The following is a 20,556-nucleotide window of genomic DNA, read 5'->3' as shown; positions in this document are numbered from 1 at the left end:
TGACGCTGGCTGTCCCAAATCCTGATGGTGCAATCAACGACGATGGCGGGGAGGGCTTCTTACACAAGGCTATGGCTGAGCTTGGGACCTTCCCAAGCTATATAGGGAATAGGGCAGCCAAATTAGGAAGCCCTGCTTCCCAGAAAGGCTCACCCTCCCAACTTTGAAGGGTGGTGCTTTTTCGAAAAAAGCAGCACCTCCCACAGGGTGGCCGCACCCTATTCTAGCCCCTTGCGCAACTCCCTGCCCTGGCCGAAACTCCTTCCAGCCATGGCGCACCAACACAGCCTCACGCCTCGGCGTTCTCCCACGCAGCCCCAATCAGCCATGATCTGCACACCTGCCACTCAGCTCCTCTATCGCCTCTCCTTCCTGCACCTCCGCTCTCTCCCAACTACGCTCATCCTTCTCTCTCCTAAACCCTTCAGTAAATTCGAAACACTCTCCTTCTTCCTCCTACCTTTTCCCTACATCCTGACCACCCCTGATAACCCATGAACCTAGCAGAATTTGCAGCAGCAAATTTCGAATTTTAGGGCATACCTGGAGTAAGAAATCGTCCAAAGTACTTGCATCAGAAATTCCTACCTCAGGAATTGGCTCTGATACCAACTGACACATCCCAGCACTCCTGAAACCTCTGATCTGCAAACAAACACACACAACGTGAGAACTGAGCAGGCTGCTCACCACCCAACCATGACATCTACAGGATGTGATCCCGAATCAGGAGATGTCCCCTCCGAGCCACGAGCTGAGCTACTGGCACGAACTCCCAATCAGATCCAAACCAGCCTGGTGTCCCATACCACCAGGTGGCGCTGTGAAGCCTGGGATCTGCCACTGGGCCTTGGGCTACGCTAAGATGCAGGCGCGCGTCCGCGACTCAATCCAAGATCACACCTAGCACCTGGGAACGAAACTTGCTCCCATCGACACACTGAGAACTGAACCCTTGGGCCCCTTTTATAGACTTGGGCCCCAAGAGCCAAAAATAGCGAAGACCTCAAACTGGTTCGTACCCTTGCCACTCAACCCGAGAATCAAGCCTGCCTAGCTCTAAGCCTCCCCAGGCTACCTGAGAATACACGTCAGATACCAATCCGTGCACATGACAATATCGGTGTGTAAGGTGGCTAGAGCGAAGTTGCAAGGAAGGTACGATCCATTTGACAAGAACTTATTTAAGCATAGCCAGTCAACTCTGCTTGCTTGGAGTAAGAGCTGCTGCTTTGCCAGGAGAAATAATGGATCCTTCAGATTATGCAACGATTACAAAGACCTCAATAAGATTGCTATGAAAAAAGATTCCCTAATCCATACGTCGATCCTCTATTAGAAGAACTCAAAGCTTTACAAAATTAGTCTCAGGTCTAGATACAACAAAATTACAGTTAAAAGGGACAATTATCATAATATACCTAAATGAATCCAGGAACATTCCCAAACTCATCCTCTAAAAACACAACATAGTGCAGCTTCAATCTCATGATAGTCAATCATAAGGTTGAAAACCATAAACTAGGGACTAGATACTATGACATCCCCACTGGCGTCATCAGCGCCCAACAGTGGGTGTAGACCATAGTATCAAAATATGCTCTCACCCACACATACTTGAGCATCCATTTATACAAAGTCTTCGTTCTGAGTTTCTGTCGGCACTCCGGCGGTGAAGGGCAAACTCAGCCATGACGAAGGCTAGCACTAAAGGAGAAGGCTAATAAAAAAAGTAGTCCAAAATCTCTTCATTCAAGCTACAACTGCTTGTGAAGTCTAAACGATTTCATTTTAGTCTCTCCCAAACGAGCATCTAAATCTAGCTGATAGGGCGACGCACCCTTTAAGATAGAAAGATTATCGCAATACCAGCAGGCCACAACATGGACAATTATCATAAGCCTGCTTTTAGAACTCAAAGAGGGCTGTACAAATATATAGTAATAGCTTTTGGGTTCATACATGGACTTGCCATTTTCCAATTCCTGATAACTTTAGTCTACAGCCCTACCTTTGTAGGTCGAGCCTCGGTATCGTTTGATGACATTTCAACCTACGACAGATTCAGCAAGCCTTGAGAAACCTTTTAAACAAGTACTCCTTTGTTCGGGTAGATGCAGTTCAATAGGTTTTAAAGATCTTAAAACGACCGTAATGACTGCACCTTTTCTACAATGACCAGATTTTCATAAGCATCTCAGTATTGAGGCCAATGCTACTAAAAGCTGTCCTAAAACAGGAACAAGGGTTACAAGGGCAAACTTCTGAAATACATATAGCACAGAAAGACTAGCTATCATCCATGTGATTAAAAGATAGGCTATTTAGGTCTATGGCAGCCACTTCAAAGACAAAACACATCATCACTCCCCCAAAGCATTTCATATCCCTGGACACTCTATCTTCTAAGCAGAAAAGAAGATTGTCTGAATTTTAGATAGACTATAAAAAGGGCAAGGATAATGCTGTAGCTGATGCCTTATCAAAAATGTAGTCTTACAAAATCAGTACTACTTAAGAAATTCATAGAGACAAGGTTTTCTTGGATGATCAAGAGGAATCTAAAAATATTTCACGCCTTTAAGATCCAGCTAATTAAGAGTATCCAGATGATTGCTTGAGGAAAGGTCTCTTCTGGGGGAAAAACAAGGTCTCTCACCACTACTCAGCCTTCAACCAGCTTGTATTGGCTGACTTGCATTCTTCACCATGGCAGCACACATTGGACTGGAAGACTTATTAAAGGTGAAAAAAAATGCTTTTATTAGTAAGGACTGCAGAAGGATTGTATGAATTATGTCAAGTTATTAACCTGCCAGTAAAACAGAGATACTACACTTAGTAAACTTCAAACCCTGAAGATTCTGATTCAATTCTCCACATCACGAGCGATAGTGCAGAGTTATACCACCCAACCAACCTCTGCGTAGCATGAACGTAAGATCAAAACGACTCTCTTCCTACACACATACGTCTGAGCCCACAGCTCTCTAGCTGGTTCTACTTGCCACATGTAATCATTTTGAGACCCATCCTTGGTACGCCATTCTACCCCTCTCTTGGAGTACATAAAATACACTTGCCCCTTGCCTTTTACATATATTTGGCACACTTAATCCCTTAGCCTTAGAACCACCTAGTCTTGACCATTTCGCCCTCATATTTGAAGCACATTGAAAGATTGGTCCTCTAAAGGAAAATGTCCACTGACACTTCCGAGGTCATGTTATCTCGACTTGAGCATAACATTCCTTCCCCTTCAAGTATCAGCGTCCTCAATCATAAAATCTGGGAATGCTCTCTGCATCTGGTACACGGATTCCCAAGTAGCCTCAGATAGAGGTAGACCATGCCATGCAACCAACACCAAGGTTATCCTCCAATTGCATACTTGCATTGTTCCTCGGTCCAGGATTCTTGTTGGTTTGCGCCTTGCATTATCCTCTATCTCCTGAAACAACACAACACGTGAGTTACCTGGGTGCAAAAACTTCTTTGAATGAGAAACATGAAACACTGGGTGCACCTTACAACCCTGTGGTAATTCTAATTTATAGGCTACCTTGTCTATTCTTTTAAGAATTAACCACGGCCCACAACATCGCAGTGATAACTTAGGACACTCTCCTGCACTCAAAGACTTAGAGTATAAAGGAATTCTGAGAAAAACTTTTTCCTCCTTCCTTAACTAGTGGATCTATTTTCATCCGCATACACTTTAGCTCTATCCATAGCTTGGCGGATGTTAGCTCTCGCAAGTGCTAGCATCTCCCGCATCTGAGCCACATAGTTCGCAGCACTAGACACTTTCTGAGGTATTCCAACCGTAGTTGGATTTGCTGGTCTATAACCATAGTTCAACTCGAATGGACTCAATCCTGTAGAGGAATGTTTTGTATCATTGTAGGCAAATTCCAAGAGTACCAACCACTTGTCCCACGTATGTTGCCTCAATGAAACATACGCTCTCAGCATGTCCTCTAGAGTTTAGTTGACTATTTTCGTCTAACCATCCATTTCTAGATGATCCCCACTACTCATTCCCAACTCCGTCCTTAGTATCTCAAACATTGCAATCGTAGTTGGATTTGCTGGTCTATAATCATAGTTCAGCTCGAATGGACTCATTCCTGTAGAGGAATGTTTTGTATCATTGTAGGCAAATTCCAGTAGTGCCAACCACTTGTCCCACGTATCTTGCCTCAATGGAACATACACTCTCAACATATCCTCTAGAGTCTAGTTGACTATTTCTGTCTGACCATCCGTTTTTTAATGATCCCCACTACTCATTCCGAACTCCGTCATTAGTACCTCAAACATTGCAGTCCAAAAATTATTGGTAAATTTAACATCCATGTCTGACACTATGGATCTGGGTAACTTATGCAGGCGAAATATATGTTTAATAAACAAATCCGCCACTTGCGGACTTACGGGACACTAACAGACTCCCTAGTCGGAATGAAGTGAGTCATCTTGGTAAGACGATTAACCACCACAAGGATAGAATCATATCTACCTTGCGTCATATGCATACCTACAATAAAGTCCATGGAAATACTCTCCCATCTACCTAATGGTATTTCCAAGGGCTATAAAAGTCCATGTAGCTTCACTCGCTTTGGCTTGCTTACTTGACACGAAATACAGTGTGTCACCTTTTCATGAATATGGTTTTTTATTTTTTGCCAAAAGAAATCTCGCTTTACGAGATCATGTGTCTTCTCGACTCCTGGATGTCCCGCACGCAAACTATCATGGCACTGTTGATGACTCTCTGCCTGAGATCATTCTAATTAGATACTACTACCTTGCAATTTCATTTCAACATACCATTCGCAATGATATATCTTGCATAGGTTTGACCTTTTCTGGATGCCATGTCATCCTTTTTCTTGGATTTAAGCACATAAGCCTTAGGCCAAAGATTCTCGATGATCTCATCCACCTTTTGAGTTTCTCTAATCTCGACCATTAGAGGACTCTGTAATACCATGAAACTGAATTATGCATAATGGATGACAACACATCAACAACTTTATTTGCCTTCCCTCTTCAGTACCGAATAGTCATGTTAAACTCTTGCATGAGCTCTGTCCACCTAGCTTGACGGCCTGTCAAGTCAGATTGTTTACAGAAATGTTTCAAAGTATCATGATCAACATCAACATAAAACTCTGATCCATACAAATAATGTCTCCATGTTTTCAAAGCATAGACAATGGCATACAACTCTAATTGATGAGTTAGCCAATTTCGTTGAGAGGAAGAAAGCTTCTTACTTTCAAAGGCTACTGGCTTTCCCTCTTGCAGAAGAACTACTCCTACCGCAATGCCACTTACATCGGTTTCTCTGAAAAACGATTTCTGGGGATCAATTATTTTTAACACTGATCTCAAGACCACAACTTGTTTTATGGCGTTAAACTTTCTTGTTGATTCTCTCCCCATATAAAAGATACTTTATCTGAGGTAAGATCAGTCACTCATCCTTTGATATGCCTTCGATAAAATTGGACAAATCCCAAGAATGATCGCAAAGCAGTCAAACTCTGAGGGGTTTTTTTTTAATTTACATACAAACTGACTTTCCTCAAAGTACTGAACACTATTCTTAAGTGTTCACGATGTTCAACAATACTTTTGCTGAAAACAAGGATATCGTCAATAAAATGTACTACAAACTCCCCAATATACGCACGTAGTAAATCGTTCATAAGCATGACGAATGTAGCTGGAGCATTGGTAAGTCCAAACGGCATTACCAAAAACTCATAATGTCCAAACCTGCTTCTAAAAGCGTTTTTATACACATCCTCGGCTCTAATACGGATCTGATGGTAGCCACACTTAAGATCCATCTTGCTGAACATTTTGGCTTCATGTGCATCTAGCAAGTCATTGATCCGAGCCATCGGATACATGTGCTTAATAGTCATTATTTAGTGCTCTGTAATCTATACAGAGACGAAAAGTATCGTCTTTCTTTTTCTAAAATATCACTGGCCATGTAAAAGGTGAGAAACTGAGTTGAATCTCCCCAAATTGAGGTATTTCTCTAGTTGTCTTCATACCTCCGCTTCTTCAATAAAACTTAAGCTATAGGGAGGCCTATTTATAATTATGCCCCCGAGAACTGAACATTCCGCTCTGGAGGTAATCCATAAGGCAACTCATCCCTAAAACAGTCAGAGAACTCTCTACTATCTAATCAATCAAATTGGCCATCTCCCCATCTAGGATAACATCAGTGCTAGCTCAATCAGCTCTACCGATGCCGTACAAAGAAACCAAAACTCTTCTTGAGTTTTTCGAATTTTCATAACCGAAACTATTAGTCCTTGAGGTAAATCCTTTTCACCTCGCCAAACATACAACACGTCATTCATCTTGAATTGATAAATATGCTTTTTTCAATCTATGGCTGGATTCTTCTTAGAATGCCAAGTCTTACCCAGGGCTATATATGCATGAGCAAGCCTAGTCATTTTGAAATCCACCTCTCCACATAGTCATGAATTCGAAGTTCCAACTCGGTAACCCTTTGGTCCCATACTTCAGTTGAACTTCCATCTGTCATCCTGACTGTATATGTATAGTCAAATGGGCTAGTCTTTAATTTCAGCCTCTTTACAAGCTTGGAGTTAATTACATTATACGTTGACGTTGAGTCCAACAACACAATGACGTCATGATTAGCTACTTGAATCATATTTTTGGATTCAAAGGAAACCTCAACATATGAAGCCATCCCCTCCTTTAAACATCAAGCCTCACCATTGCCAGCCACCCCCTCATGTAAACAACAAACCTCAACATCAAAGAAGAAGGCGCCATCCAATAAGGAAGGTACATCACTTATGGGTTCCCATAAGACTACTCGAGGCCCTGTTGCTGCGGGCTTTGATAGAATATTATCAGGTGCACTGTTTACTAGATTAGCAACAGACACGCATGACAAAACAGATACTAACCTTTGAGAAGATCCCACTAGCTGAATCTGCATATATTCTGCTCTGGGACTTCCCTCCATCTCCACGTCACACCATCTTAGCCATCCGACGATCCTTGATTCGTGGACAATCTTTCCAAAACACAAGCCTTCTCTCCTCGCTTTCTCTTTTTGCTCTAGGGTCAAAGAAGATTTCAACCAAGCTCGACCTGCCATTGAAGTTACTTTTCTTTTCACCCCAACGGTGGTACTTGGTTTAGAAGGAGTTCCAACCTGCACAACCCACTTGGTATGTTTCCTTTGGCATCCTCATAGTTCAAGGCTATGGCAATTGTTTCATCAAGAGTGTTCACGTACTTAGCCCAAGCTTCCATCTTAATTCTATCATTCACTTGGAAAATAAAATCTTTTACCTGCACCGACTGAGGTAGAGGTTCATAACCTTTCATTACACTTTCTTTGAATTTATCGGTGTATTCAGCCGCTGATAAATTTCTCTGGCGAAGGTTTCTATACTAATCCCAAGCTCAAAACGCTTCGTCAGGTGGCAAGAAGTGTTTTCTAAATTCTTTTTTCAACCCCTCCTAAGAAGTGAATACTACTCCCTCTATTGTTTTATCCACCATCTATCCGCTACCTCATTAAACATGCGGGTGGCCTCGCGGATTTTCTTCATGTCATTCCTAATTCACAAATGGCGAAAGCCTCTTTCCATTTGTGCACTGAGTTTCAGTGACATCAGAACTACGGTCAGACATCTGACCAAAATATTTTTCTGGCCTATAATTGGCAATATTAGGCACCTTAGCTCTCTTAGGCTCGACCGTATGAACATTGGTTTCAGGCTCCATTGGAGCTTTACCTTTTTCCTCATGAGATGGTCTAGTAGACATACCGTGAACAATTTTTCTAAGCTCCGATTGCCCTACGTTTGCTTGGAGTTGCTGAGCCAGAATCTGTTGTAAGGCATCCTCTAATAAAGCAATTCTACCAAATAGTGTTTGGGCAGCTGGGCGAGGTTGGCCAGAAACCCGACCGAAAACCCGATTCTACAGGATCCACCCTAGAAACTTCTTCTTCAACTTCCATTGCTATAGCTTTGCCTTTATCCATAGAGACTTAGTTCTAAGAAGTTTAACCTTGTCTGGTTTGGTTGAGTTTGAGTGGGTTTTTTTTTTTTAATACTAACCCCACCACCTAAAACTATATCTACAACTGAAAGGCCAACTCCCAAAAATATAACCAACAAGGCACATACCAAATTAAAAACCAAAACTGTTTTTCCCTATGCTAGGTAAATTCCTACAACCTCAAATAACCCAAATATTAAGGGCAAAATAAACTAGCATATATCACAACTGAATTTAAAAGGCATAGCAGACTCCCTGGTCATTTGTGCTGAGACGAGATGAGCTTGCCCCTGACAAACCCGTCCAAATACAATGGTACACTGTCTTATGACCACCTCGCTAGAAAACACATTTGTTCATTACGTGGCTAGCTGCCTTAAATATCGCAATATTTCCAACAACCCTTGCAGTGACAATGTCTTAGTGTAGAAGGAGTGATCTCAATGTTCTAATGTGTGGGACAGTAGATCAAACTGATCTCTCCTGCATGTAGCCTCTCTTTCACATAATGATAATGGATCTCAATGTGTTTCGTGCGTGCGTGAAACATAGGATTCTGTGCCATAACAATAGCACTATAGTTGTCAATGAGTATAGGAGTAGATGGCTGAAAACCACCGTGAAGATCTGGGATAAATCTCGAGCCACATTTAACTGTAGTTATGAAGGCTGCCCTGTCACTCAGCTTCATAAAAATATCAGTTCTGAACTAATAAAATGGACTGTTTGAACAGTACCAAGGAGAATCAAATCTGGCCCAAACAAGCCAATGCTTGGCTGGAGCAAAACACCACCTCACTGAAATCTATGTGGGCCTGGTGAATATCCTTGATGTAGAGCAGAAAAACCTTGAAAACAGTCCCAACAGTGATTGAAAAATTGCTCCAAATGAAGCACACTTGATCCCCTCAGCTATACCTTGGCTCATCAAACAGTAAATGACTCTTTTAGAATTCTCTTTTCGTCAAAACAGTGAATTTATGAAATGTAGGAGTTGATATGCATCCAAGAGTGCAAACCTTCAGTTGTCCTTGAAAAAATCTGACTGAAACGGGTCCAAAAGAGCTAAGCGTCAACTCCAAAAGCACAACGGCCAGTAAGAACAGGCCAAAACTGATCTGAAAATGACCTCAAATCCTTAGTGTCACAAGCTGAGGCGACTTGACCTAAACCTGCTGCTGTAACTTTGAATCTACAAAGTGGTTCAGAGGCGCCTTGCAGCAAACAGGTTAAAATCCTCCAGAACAGAGGCAGCCTGTAGCAAAACTCCTCCAGAAGGGGGGCGACTACTTCAGCAGTTCAAACAGCAGCAAAACAAGTCAAAGTACAAAAACAGGTCGAAATCTGCAAAAGCGGCAGTGCCTGTTGCAGAAACAGCCCGAACAGCAACACCTTTTACAAAAACACCTCCAAGTTGGTCACCTAGATCCAGAAGAGCTGTAGGAGACGACCGCTGCACAAAACAATGCTGGACAGCAGGGACTCTCGCAACAGATGCAGTTCGTCGCGACAAAAGTGTGCAGAATTGAGTTCCCAAGCTTGGAATGGAGCAGGAAGGGGATGGAGAGCGAGGAAGAGCCTGCTCTAACACCAACAATGAGAGTTTGAAGATGGAGAAAGCTCAAAAACGTGGAGCTGAATTGAGATTGCAAGAATGAGACACAAGAGGGCTATCAACATGATAAAACCCACCTAGGGTGAGTTAAAACTCAGACAGCTGCTAACTCAACCACTAGCTGTGGTTAGAGGGGAAACCTTAGAAGGAAAAGTGACCCTAACCCTCCTAATTAAGTAATGCATTGGCAACTACCTTTAATATTACAATATTTACAACAACAAGAAGCCATACTACATCGTTGACATGTGTCACATTGCCAATTGATAACTATCATATGCATGTCATCGTCCTATATTAAGTATATACATTTGCTGCTATTCTGAAATCACCCCCTCCAAACTCAATTTGGACTTCTCCTAGCTCCTCCCCTCCTCTCACCTAATCAACCCCTCCCTCCAACTAATGTTTCAACAAACTTTTCCAAAAGCCATTGGCTAGCTCCCAAGTATTCCTCCATAATTCTTATCCAGCCCCGGTAACATAGCATAGCTGATAATATTGCTTGACTCTTCCCCTTTTAAGGAGGCATAAACAAAACTGTATATTCATTAATGAGGACCTTAGACTTAGGGAAGCATATGGAGCAGCATCTTCACATACGAAACCAAAACCAATTTCTATAAGAGAAAGCAAGAAGCTATGCAGATAGAGGTTGACTGCATTAGTGACAATGAAGCTAGATTCTCTTACATTATTTATGTTCATGAAGGTACAGCAATCAATCATTAGCCCAATTGCACAAAAAGCCAAATACAGCATGCAAACTTATTTTCTTTCAGCTTTGCCAAAGAGTGAGAATCCCCTTCATTCATGCTGGTAAATTCAATGTTGCAACTTTCTCTATATTACCACAAGATTAGAGAGCATTGAGGTTGGATACCCACTGTTTATAATGAAGGGAAGTGTTGTAACTTATTTTGGTAATTACATTCTCTAGTTGTGCCAGAATTCCATATTCATGCTGATAGTCATCTAGAAAACTCATGTATAATATAATGACGAAGTACTTCATTGCAAATTCAAAAATCCTCTATACTAACACAAGATAAAACATGATTGAGGTTGGAAAACAGCTGTTCATAATGACAATTAGATTCTCTTTCTAGTGTCATCTTGGCAATTAGATTCTCTTTCTGGTTGTGCCATAATTCCATATTGTCCTGATCGTCATCTAGAAAGTTCATGTAGTATATAATTACCAATTGCTTCAATGCAGATTCGAAAAATTTGAAAGGCATTCATATTGCTTGTGATTTTCCCCTCTCCTGCATAAATTGTGAGGTGGGCCAGCAGCATTGACATAAGGAAACCATTTAAACTATCAGCAGCAGATGCAAATCCTCTCTGCCGCATCCAGACCTGTATCATAAGAGGAAATAAAAGGCTCAGTTAACCTTAAATCGAAAGTCTTACATGTAGAACTGGAGCAAGCCAAAAAAATTTGTTAATCTCCACAAATAACATCTCCCTCCCTACCTTTGATAGCAAAATAGTGTCACGTAGGCCTTCAAGTTTTGAGACTGCATTCTTCAAAAATGAACAGTGCTTTTGCATTTCTATATCTTCTAAAATGCTTGAATTGTAGTGAGGCGTGGCTCCTATTACCACTTCTGTCCTGAAAAATAATCGTATAAGCACAACCAACACCTCAAATGCAAAGCCTTGAAGAATATACCAAACCAAAATGACCATGACACCATAAAATCTAAGTAAAATAGCATCTGACCTGGTGGAACTGTTCTCACATTGCTTCGAAAGGGAGCCAATTTTGAAGTATCAAAAACATCCAACGCAATGGTTGGCAGTAAGTGAATGTCAAAGTTGGAGTCAGGATCAAGCTCACAACCTGAAGCAACAGCAATTCAGCATGCTTGCTATGAAATCAAGCTAGACACAAGAACAAAGACTAGGTAGATAGAATGTAAGCCATTGTAAAACCTAGTCAAAACCGCTAAAAAGCAAAACAATTAATTTCTCGCAATTATAGCAATTTTTGAGGCATGACCTACATTTCAACTCATCAAAATAAAGATGATGGTGCTATTGTGATGAGTTTAAGCTACACGTCAGCACACTTGCAAAGTCACTTTTTTGGAGGCTATTTCTATTTCATACATGACCATGCTCCAGCACACTTGCAAAGTCACTTTTTTGGAGGCTATTCCATAATTGTCGTATCAGATACCTAACATTGAACCATGATTGTGAATCTTCCACAGGTAACACCGGCGTTTAATTTTGGACAGATCGTGTTTCAAATGTAAAAAGTAGGCACATCCTTAAAAAATTAGGCCAGGATAAGGTATTCCAAGAAATAATTCTCAAAAAAGACAGGAAATGCAAAATCAGCGAGGCACAAACCTGGAAAAGTACATCAAGGAGAGTACAGGGAGCTCAAACCAAACAAACAGATATAAATATCTGTGTAAGTGTGTGTGTGCGCACGTGCATGTGCATGCGTGCATGTGTCTCCAGCACGATACAAACACTTTCCAAACACTGACTGAGCTTAGTCATTTTCAGCCTTTGTCTTTGGATGAAAGCATGTCGTTATGCCAGGCAAAACATTGTCTACAATGTAATGATCATAGGAAGCTTTCTAAATGGGAGACGAGCAAGACAAAAGCCTTTTTTGGTGAAGGTTGTTCCTCAAAACAGTTCTTCAAAAGCTTGCATTACAAGAGGCAGTCTACAAGTATTTGCCGAGTGCTTATGCTTGATGATTGTTGGACTTCCTCTCGATCACAACTTGCTGCTGCTTGTGTCACTCACTTTACTCGACAGTTTGGGCATGTGGATCTCCCTTCATAGAAGGTTTTGTCTGCACGGCGACAGCTTCAACAGCATGTCTCTCCAATTGTTTCTCCTGCACAGGCCTTGGAGCTGGAGGAACCTTTTACTGCAAGGGAGTTATCTAATGCAATTAAATCATGTGGCAGATGGAAGTCTCCAGGATGGGATGGCCTAACTATTGAATTTTTCCTTGCTTTTTGGGATATTCTCAAGTCTTCTTTGCTACAAATGGTCAATTATGCTTCCCAAAACCAACAAATGCCAAATTCATGGAAGAAAGGGCTTGTCAAGCTTCTTCCAAAGAAGCAAATATGTGAATCATTGGCTGCTTGGAGACCTATCACTCTTATACCAGTAATTTATAAGACCATAACCAAAATGGTCATAGATCACATCAAAGGATATTTACATGATGGTCTCCATCCTGCCCAATATGGGTTTGTTCCTCGCATGCATATCACTAGTAATATTGCAAATGCCTATGTTGGGATAGAATATGCCAAATACAGGAGCAAGATGTATTATTGCTGCAGGTGAACATTGCCAAAGCTTTTGACACAGTTCAATGGGATTTCATTTCACAGACTATGTAAGCTTCGGGTTTTGGCACAAGAATGCAACACGTTATTTACTGGTTGTATAATGACAGTAAAGCTGCCTGTATTTTGTCTTGGTATATTTCTGATAATTGGACTCTCCATTGTTCGGTTCGCCAAGGATGTCCACTTAGTGCGTTGTTTTGTATGCGATAGCCACGCATCCAATGCTTCAATACATGGATCATCTTGTGGCTACAACCATGTTGCATGGTTTGGAAATTATGCATGCTCTATCTTTATACGACCTGGCTGCTGGTCTACATGTGAATTTTCAGAAATCTAAGCTCTTGCCATTGCATTCTAAAGACTGGCATAGTCATCTTGGTTATCCTTTGGGCTGGACGATTACCTATCGTCAACAAACTGGCTGGGTGCTTGCAAAATTGAAGAAATTTTTGGAATACTATCTATCTAGACTGATGCCAGTTATGTCACTTGGCAGATCTACCTATTTCCTCCTCCTTATTGACGATTTCAGTCGCTTCTCCTGGATCTACTTCCTCTCCCACAACATCAAGCCTTCAATCGCTTCCATACGTGGCATCTCATTGGTGGAAAAGGAATCCTGACACTTTGTAAAATTGATTCATTCTTAAAAAGGTGGGGAATTCACCTCCCACAAGTTTGATCGCTATCTACAGACACATGGCATTCGCCTCTCCCAAAAGATGGCTTTCATTGGCTACAACCCCATCTCCACCGACTATTGGCTTTCATTGCCTTTGATCATGTTTGGCAAGGCATACCTTACATTCTTTAGGTCAGCCATTATCAAAACTTTTTGGCGTTCTAAACATGGCCGGAAAAAGGTTTGAGATTGCTTTCAATGCAATGTCTCTGCTCGCCAAAGATGCATGGGGGTTTAAATATTCTCAACATTCATTTGCATATCCTTACTCATAAGGGCAAAATGATGCTGCAATTTCTGCAAGATGATCGACCTTGGGCTGCCATGATGCGCTCTTTGCTTTCACACATTACCCCCTCTGCTTTTGGTTATTGGGAGCCCACTCAGTGGGATTTTTTACTTAGCAGCAAGATCAAAGGCTTTCCTTTGGTCTCCAAAATCCTTTCACACTTGGAATGCCATGGCCGCGACTCTTTACAGAGCAACTCTTTAAGGGCTGAAAGTATAAATTGGTAGAAGGCCTTTGATCCTCCGTTGGCTTTACAAGAATCTAGACATTCCTACTTGTTAGCTTCAAATGGATCCACTCATATTGATGTTACCATCATACCTTTTCCTTTGGCCACAACGAAATATGGTTTAGGGGTGCATTATCGCCCTCTATGGCAAACCATTGCTCATATGCTTCAGCCCTTTCTACCGGTACCTCCACTTGAGCTTCAAGACAAGCTTGAAGATTGGACTCTGCATTCCCCAGGATCATCAGCCCGTCCTCTGAGATTATCCCATATTACGGTACCTTCTTTGTATAAGGTTCTTTTACCCCCACCTTGGGTTTCTCAGAAGGCAAATCTACTCTGGCACATGAATCCAAAGTTCCTCTTCGACAACTACTTTTTTTGTGGCGGGTGATGCTGGAGGTCTTTCCATCAGGACAGCTTTTAGCATGTAGGCACATTGCTCTTGTTGTTTGTCACCGATGTTTGGCCCCACAGGAATCTGTGCCTTTGGCATTGTCCACACACCAGAGACTTTTTGGGTCTTCTTCGAGAGCGTTTGATGACTAGATTTTCTACTGCTACCTTTGGCAAGCATTTCTGGATTTTTGGGATTCACCCACGCAGACAAGAGTTTGAGTTATTTTTCTTCTAGGTTCGTTATTGAGCACTATGGACTCTATGGAAAGATCAAAACCATAAAGTCTTTGGTGATCCTACTTTTTCCACTTTCCCTTTTTTCAGACGCTCATTGTAGCAATCTTTTTTTGATTGTCTACAGACTCATTATATAGACTATGATGTACACTTGTCATATACTGAGATTTTCAGTTGATGTACTTTTGAGCTCTCCTTTCGGGGAAAGCTCCTGTGTAATATAAAGCAACAAAATATTCACACACAAAAAAAGTGTGTCCATTACAATACACGTATGTATCTATTTGAAATTACAATGGCGGATAAGCAATATAACCAAATATTAGTGGAGTATTCTCCCCTTTTCTATGGGCAGCAACTGGTGCATGTTTTGCCCCGGTCACCTACTCGGGATTATCAAGCATTGCTTGGGCATAGTTGTCCAGTTTGGATGAAGTTGGTGGACTTAAGCCTATAAAAGACCCGTCTATCGTATCCATTCTACCAAACCGCAAGTACTGGCTGTCTACCAGGTGAGCAGGGAGGCTAGCAGGGCAGTACAGCCTGCAGATCACCTAACAAATGAAGAGCAGTACCCTGCATTTGGGGTTTACATATTCTCGGAGGTTGGAGGCAATTCCAAAGCAGCAAACGGTGGACACTCATCCCCAGGACGAGCAGCAGCAAGGATTGACCACCAAGCATCCTACTAAAGCTCTAGGAGAACACACAGGCTGAAGGAGGTAGTGTTTGGAGTCACAGGGGTCCACATCTTGGCAGCACCCTGCTGATAGATGATGGCATATTGTGGTATATGGTCTTGGTCCATCTTGGGACAAATATATATTATTGTTTCTACTCTTGAGCACAGTTCATTTACTGTCTACACATCTCTCTCTCTCTACACTGTGTACTAAGGAAAGAAGTTGGATTTGAATTCAGCCCTGTGTGATTCCTGAGCTATCTCTTTGTTTATCTTCTGCTGCGGGGAGCGTTGTCTATAGCAAGTAACCTCCACCTTTGTTTTCTAACAGATCTAAGGGTAGAGTGATCAGTAGGAGCACTCTGCTATGGGGATTTGCCTATAGCAACCATTTCCTTTATACTTCTTACATAAAACCCAATCGATAATGAGAAGAGCCCTACGTTCATTCCTTCTTGTGTTCGCCCCCTTTCTAAATTCCAATTAATGTGTAGAAAATTAATTTTTTCTTGAGTAGGGGGTTTGCCAATTTAGCAAATGGTAACAATGAGTTCAAAACCTAAACAAATGTGTATAAAGAAGAGATGCAAAATTAATTGACCTCTGTGCAAGTCGCTTTCCTTTATTCATTAGCACCCACATTCAATTGCATTCAAGTATGTAGAATCCTGTGTGTTAAACGTCAAATCTCAACCAAGAAAAGTATGTGACAGTGATGTTCGCTGATTGGCGTGTAAGAAACTGACCTAGATGAACTACAAGGATAGGTTTCCTGGCGTCATGATGCAGCAAGGCCCACTTAGTGCCACGCACAACAGAGCAACCGGAGATATGTTTCCGCACAACTGCCAGATACAGCGCTCTTTTAACGTGGTAGCGATGATTCAAGAAGTCTTTCTCACGGAAACAACTCTGCTCACCATACACATCTCGTGAGAGAAAGAAGCTTGGCGAGGACAAAACAAAACTTTCAAGGCTACAATAGACAAGAAGGACTACAACCAACCTTAGGCATACGAATAGCGAGATCGACATTCTGCAGGGGCTTGGCCATCGTCTGCGCTGCGAAACTGCCCACGACTTCTACAACGTCTGGACATTTGAATTTAAACATCGCTTTTTCAACAGGAACGCCGAGGTCTTCCACGAAAGAAGGTGCTAAGGAGGCATCAACCTGCAAGGAGACAAGGAGTTAATGAGATCCCAAACCTTGCAGGGAGTGAGAAGAAGGATACCAAAGCAGAAGCGTAAAACCTGATGCTCGGGAATCTGCAGCAAGCATGCACGAATGGCAGCCAATGCGGTTTCCAAAGCTTCTGTTGCGGAATAGTCCACTCGAACTTCCCTGAGCAACTCATTTACTTTCAACTCGACGAGGGAGGGAGTGTCCGCCATGCTGCCTACAGTTCTTCCTTCGCCGGAGGTTCAGGGTTTTAGGGAACTGAAGGCCTTCGTATTTGGAGTTACTGGGGAATGGGGGCACGACTTGAGACACCGGTTTGAAAAAGTTACCGGTAATTAGTTTAATTATGGGCATGATTTTGTTTGTGTGGAGACATGCTTTCTTATATTGGAGATATGAGGCTGGTTACACACCAAAGTGTGTCCAACCTTAGAGATTGACTTGTTCCACACACCTCCAAATCTTCCTTTCCACACCGCCATGGAATGTTTCTCTCACCTCTCCAACCTGGATGCCACGTCCTGCCCGTCGATCCTCTCTCTGTGGGCAAGGAGTCCTGCCTGCCTAAGCTTGGGTGCCCCTACAAACAACCAGTGACAACTGGTTTGAGGGACCCTCTCTTTGCATTATTCCCGCCAAGCTGTGGAGCGATGAAGTCTGTTGTTGAATGAAGGACTGCAATGGATTGCTCTCTATCAAAGCTGCTGGTTGAAGGCATCTCTACGTGCAAATCCTCTCACATTTGTTGCTTCCAAAGGTTGGTTTTCTTTTCCATATATGGCGCACTTTTGCTTCCTTGTTTGTTCAAGAAAATGTTACTATATAGGCTGTATGCTTGCCTCTTTCTCCAACTCTTTTGTCGTTCCTCAGCGCTACTTTGCTTACTTGCACTCTACTTTTGAAGTGGCAAGCTTCAAAAGTCATCAAAACCTTTTTAGTTATTTCTTTTGTAACTTGCATTGATCAGCTCATCAACAATGTCGTTGGTCCTTGAAAAAACGAAGCCCTACATCTTAATTTTGTTCTAATGGACTAACGTACAACTCCAAATCATGACCCCCAAGTGCTCCAAAGCGTCAAGGTTGCTGCTCCAAATCGTGTTCATGCTCTGCTCCACGCTACTACTCTAAATTGTGATTCTTTATTGTGATTCTTTAGTTGCTCCAAAACATTCTGATTCGCATCCCAAAATTGCATTGAACAGCTGCTCCAAAACGTTCACATTTGCCATTCCAAATATTATCCAACAATTGCATCAGCTTGCACCAAATCTGCATTCCAAGGCTAGACTTTGTGCTTTGGCTTAACGTTTGTGGTAACATCAAGTTCCTGCGTGGTTTTATTTTTTAGCATTGTTGCGAGCTGCTGCCACATTTTTGGACGGGAGAGGGAGAGGGAGAGGGAGAGGGAGAGGGAGAGGGGGAGGGAGAGAGAGAGAGAGAGAGAGAGAGAGAGGGAGGGAGAGAGAGTCTAATTCTTCCAATCATGAGAGTTTGTACTTTGTTAATCACGTGACAGGTACCTATAACAATAATGGGCTACAAGCCCTTGTGAAACAAACTTGGCATTCTATCCATTCTGTTTATGATATCTTTCTCCATTTTTACAAACTTGGAATTCTATTCATTCTGTTCATGCTGCCTTTCTACTAGTGATCTTTGTTGTTAAGCGCCTTCATGTCCATCTGCACAATGTTGTAGCACACTAACTTCTACGTTCGTGCTCTCCTTTACTCAACAAGCGACCATTTCTATGAGTAGCCACACGTAGTTCTCAATTGCATGCAAGCTTAGGCTCGTGTGGAACCCTAAGTGAAGGAAAGTACAGTTTCCCCATCAATAGTGGTACTTCCAAGAGAAGTCCTAGAAAGAGAAGTGTATTTTCCCCATCAATAATGTTACTTCAAGGAGAACTGCTCAGAAGAGTAGGGGGAAAATCATAGGTTTGCCCTTTGGTAGCATCTAGGTGCATTATCCAACTTCTTGGTCTCATAGTTAGCCTACTAGTTGGGAGGCCATAATATGAAGCCTGTAACTTGAAGCCCACAATTTTGAGCACATAGTTTTGTAAAACTATGGTTTTGGTGGACCATGGTTTGGGAGTAGCTCAATTGAATGAACTTAGTTATCGTGTACTTGAACTAGATGAAGCTAGTTACCATGTAAGAAATTTGATGAACTATGTTACCATGTGACTAAGCTAGATGTATCTAGCTATCATGTAATCATACTATATAAATTTGGTTATCATGTAATCGAATTAGGTGAAGTTAGTTCCAATGTAGCCAAACTAGAGGAACTTAGTTCCGTTTATAGTTCTTACCTCATGATATAAGCGGTTTGGCACTTTCTCTTGGTAGTCAATTCACATGCAATTGTGTGAATTTTCAAATGGTTCCCATTCCCACAAGTGTGTCGATTGGCAACCATCGTGTCTCTCAAAGCATAATTACTCCCTCATCGTTCTTCGTCTCTCTCTCTCTCTCTGTCTTGTCTTCTCTCTCTCTCTCTCTCTCTCTCTCTCTCTCTCTCTCTCTCCCTCTCCCTCTTCAGTGTGTGTGTGTGTCTCATCTCAAGTCCCTGAGCTTTGCTAGATGAAACTATGATAGTCTTTCCATTCATGATCATACAAGCATTTGACAATCAAGTATTAAGCATTTGATTATTTGTTTAGGAGTTTTGCTTTTTCCTTATATCTCAAACTTCAAAATATTATTCCATGAATTCAAGAATGTGCTCTAGGTTTGATTCCATCAAACAAGTGTTGGCACCACTTGGATTGCCACCTCAACCACATGTAGATATTTCATGAGTATCCACATGTGATCTCCTTGCATATAGGTGTTCGGGATTATTGTTCGCTCACACTTAGCCTGGATTGAGCCCTCATGGTCCAAACCCCAAAGGGAAGTCGAGTCGATGGGGGCAAGGTGTTGGAGGCCATGGGTGGGAGCACATTTTGAGCTGTTGGCTTGGAAGGAGCGATGGGGTGTTGTCAAGATTAAAAATAGACAAGGAAACATGGTGTTAACCCCAATGTTGGTGGTGTGTTTGTTTTGCTGATTTGTCCCATGGCTCTTCATTCATCTAGGTATGCGGAGCAATTGCCTTTTCTAGATGGCTAGAGGAGCATCACCTTCATGTGGCATAAGGAAGCGTATGAGTAGCAGGAGTGGACAATGCATAGTGAAGCTAGCACACAAAGAGAGATAGAGAGGAGAGAGAGAGAGAGAGAGAGAGAGAGAGAGAGAGAGAGAGAGAGAGAGAGAGAGAGAGAGAGAGAGAGAGAGAGAGAGAGAGAGAGAGGGAGAGGGAGAGGGAGAGGGAGAGAGGGAGGGGAAAAGGGGGGGGGAGAGAGAGAGAGAGAGAGAGAGGGGGGGGGAGGGAGAGGGAGAGGGAGAGAGAGAGAGAGAGGGAGAGGGAGACAAGGAGAGGGAGAGGGAGAGGGAGAGCAGGAGAGAGAGGGAGAGGGAGAGGGAGAGAGAGAGAGAGAGAGAGAGAGAGAGAGAGAGAGAGAGAGAGAGAGAGGGAGGGAGGGAGGGCGAGAGAGAGACAGAGACAGAGATAGAGGGAGAGGGAGAGGGAGAGAGAGAGAGAGAGAGAGAGAGAGAGAGAGAGAGAGAGAGAGAGAGAGAGAGAGAGAGAGAGAGAGATATTAACGTCCGCGGGAGGCCTCGCGGGCCTATGGGACAAAAGTCCAAAAACAAAGTAAACTCATACGAGCTATAGTGGGCTAGGGCAAAGGGCTCGCTAAGGCCCTCAGTGTGAGTACTAGAAAACACATAAACTGAAATACTAATGTAGTACATCATATC

The 20,556-nt window shown here is 42.4% G+C and overlaps 1 protein-coding gene across 1 annotated transcript in view; it reads right to left on the bottom strand.

Annotated features, from left to right (window-relative positions):
* LOC147882253 (nucleolar protein) overlaps positions 1-17,021 on the bottom strand; it is a 55,874-nt gene extending 38,853 nt beyond the window's left edge. The window contains exons 1-6 of the mRNA XM_087401768.1: positions 16,814-17,021; positions 16,566-16,733; positions 16,306-16,471; positions 11,430-11,549; positions 11,180-11,313; positions 10,903-11,062 (exon numbers count right to left, since the gene is read on the bottom strand). Coding sequence (XP_087257894.1) covers positions 10,903-11,062; positions 11,180-11,313; positions 11,430-11,549; positions 16,306-16,471; positions 16,566-16,733; positions 16,814-16,954 — 889 coding nt within the window. The 5' untranslated portion in view covers positions 16,955-17,021. The remainder of the gene's footprint in view (positions 1-10,902; positions 11,063-11,179; positions 11,314-11,429; positions 11,550-16,305; positions 16,472-16,565; positions 16,734-16,813) is intronic.
* Between the last annotated feature and the right edge of the window lie 3,535 nt (positions 17,022-20,556).

Source organism: Dipteris shenzhenensis, chromosome 30 (assembly GCF_047967505.1).
Source record: "Dipteris shenzhenensis isolate YYH24624 ecotype China chromosome 30, Dip_SZ_1.0, whole genome shotgun sequence".
Classification (NCBI taxonomy): Eukaryota; Viridiplantae; Streptophyta; class Polypodiopsida; order Gleicheniales; family Dipteridaceae; genus Dipteris; species Dipteris shenzhenensis.
The sequence above is the reverse complement of the archived record's forward strand: the minus strand, read 5'-3'. Positions and strand labels throughout refer to the sequence as shown.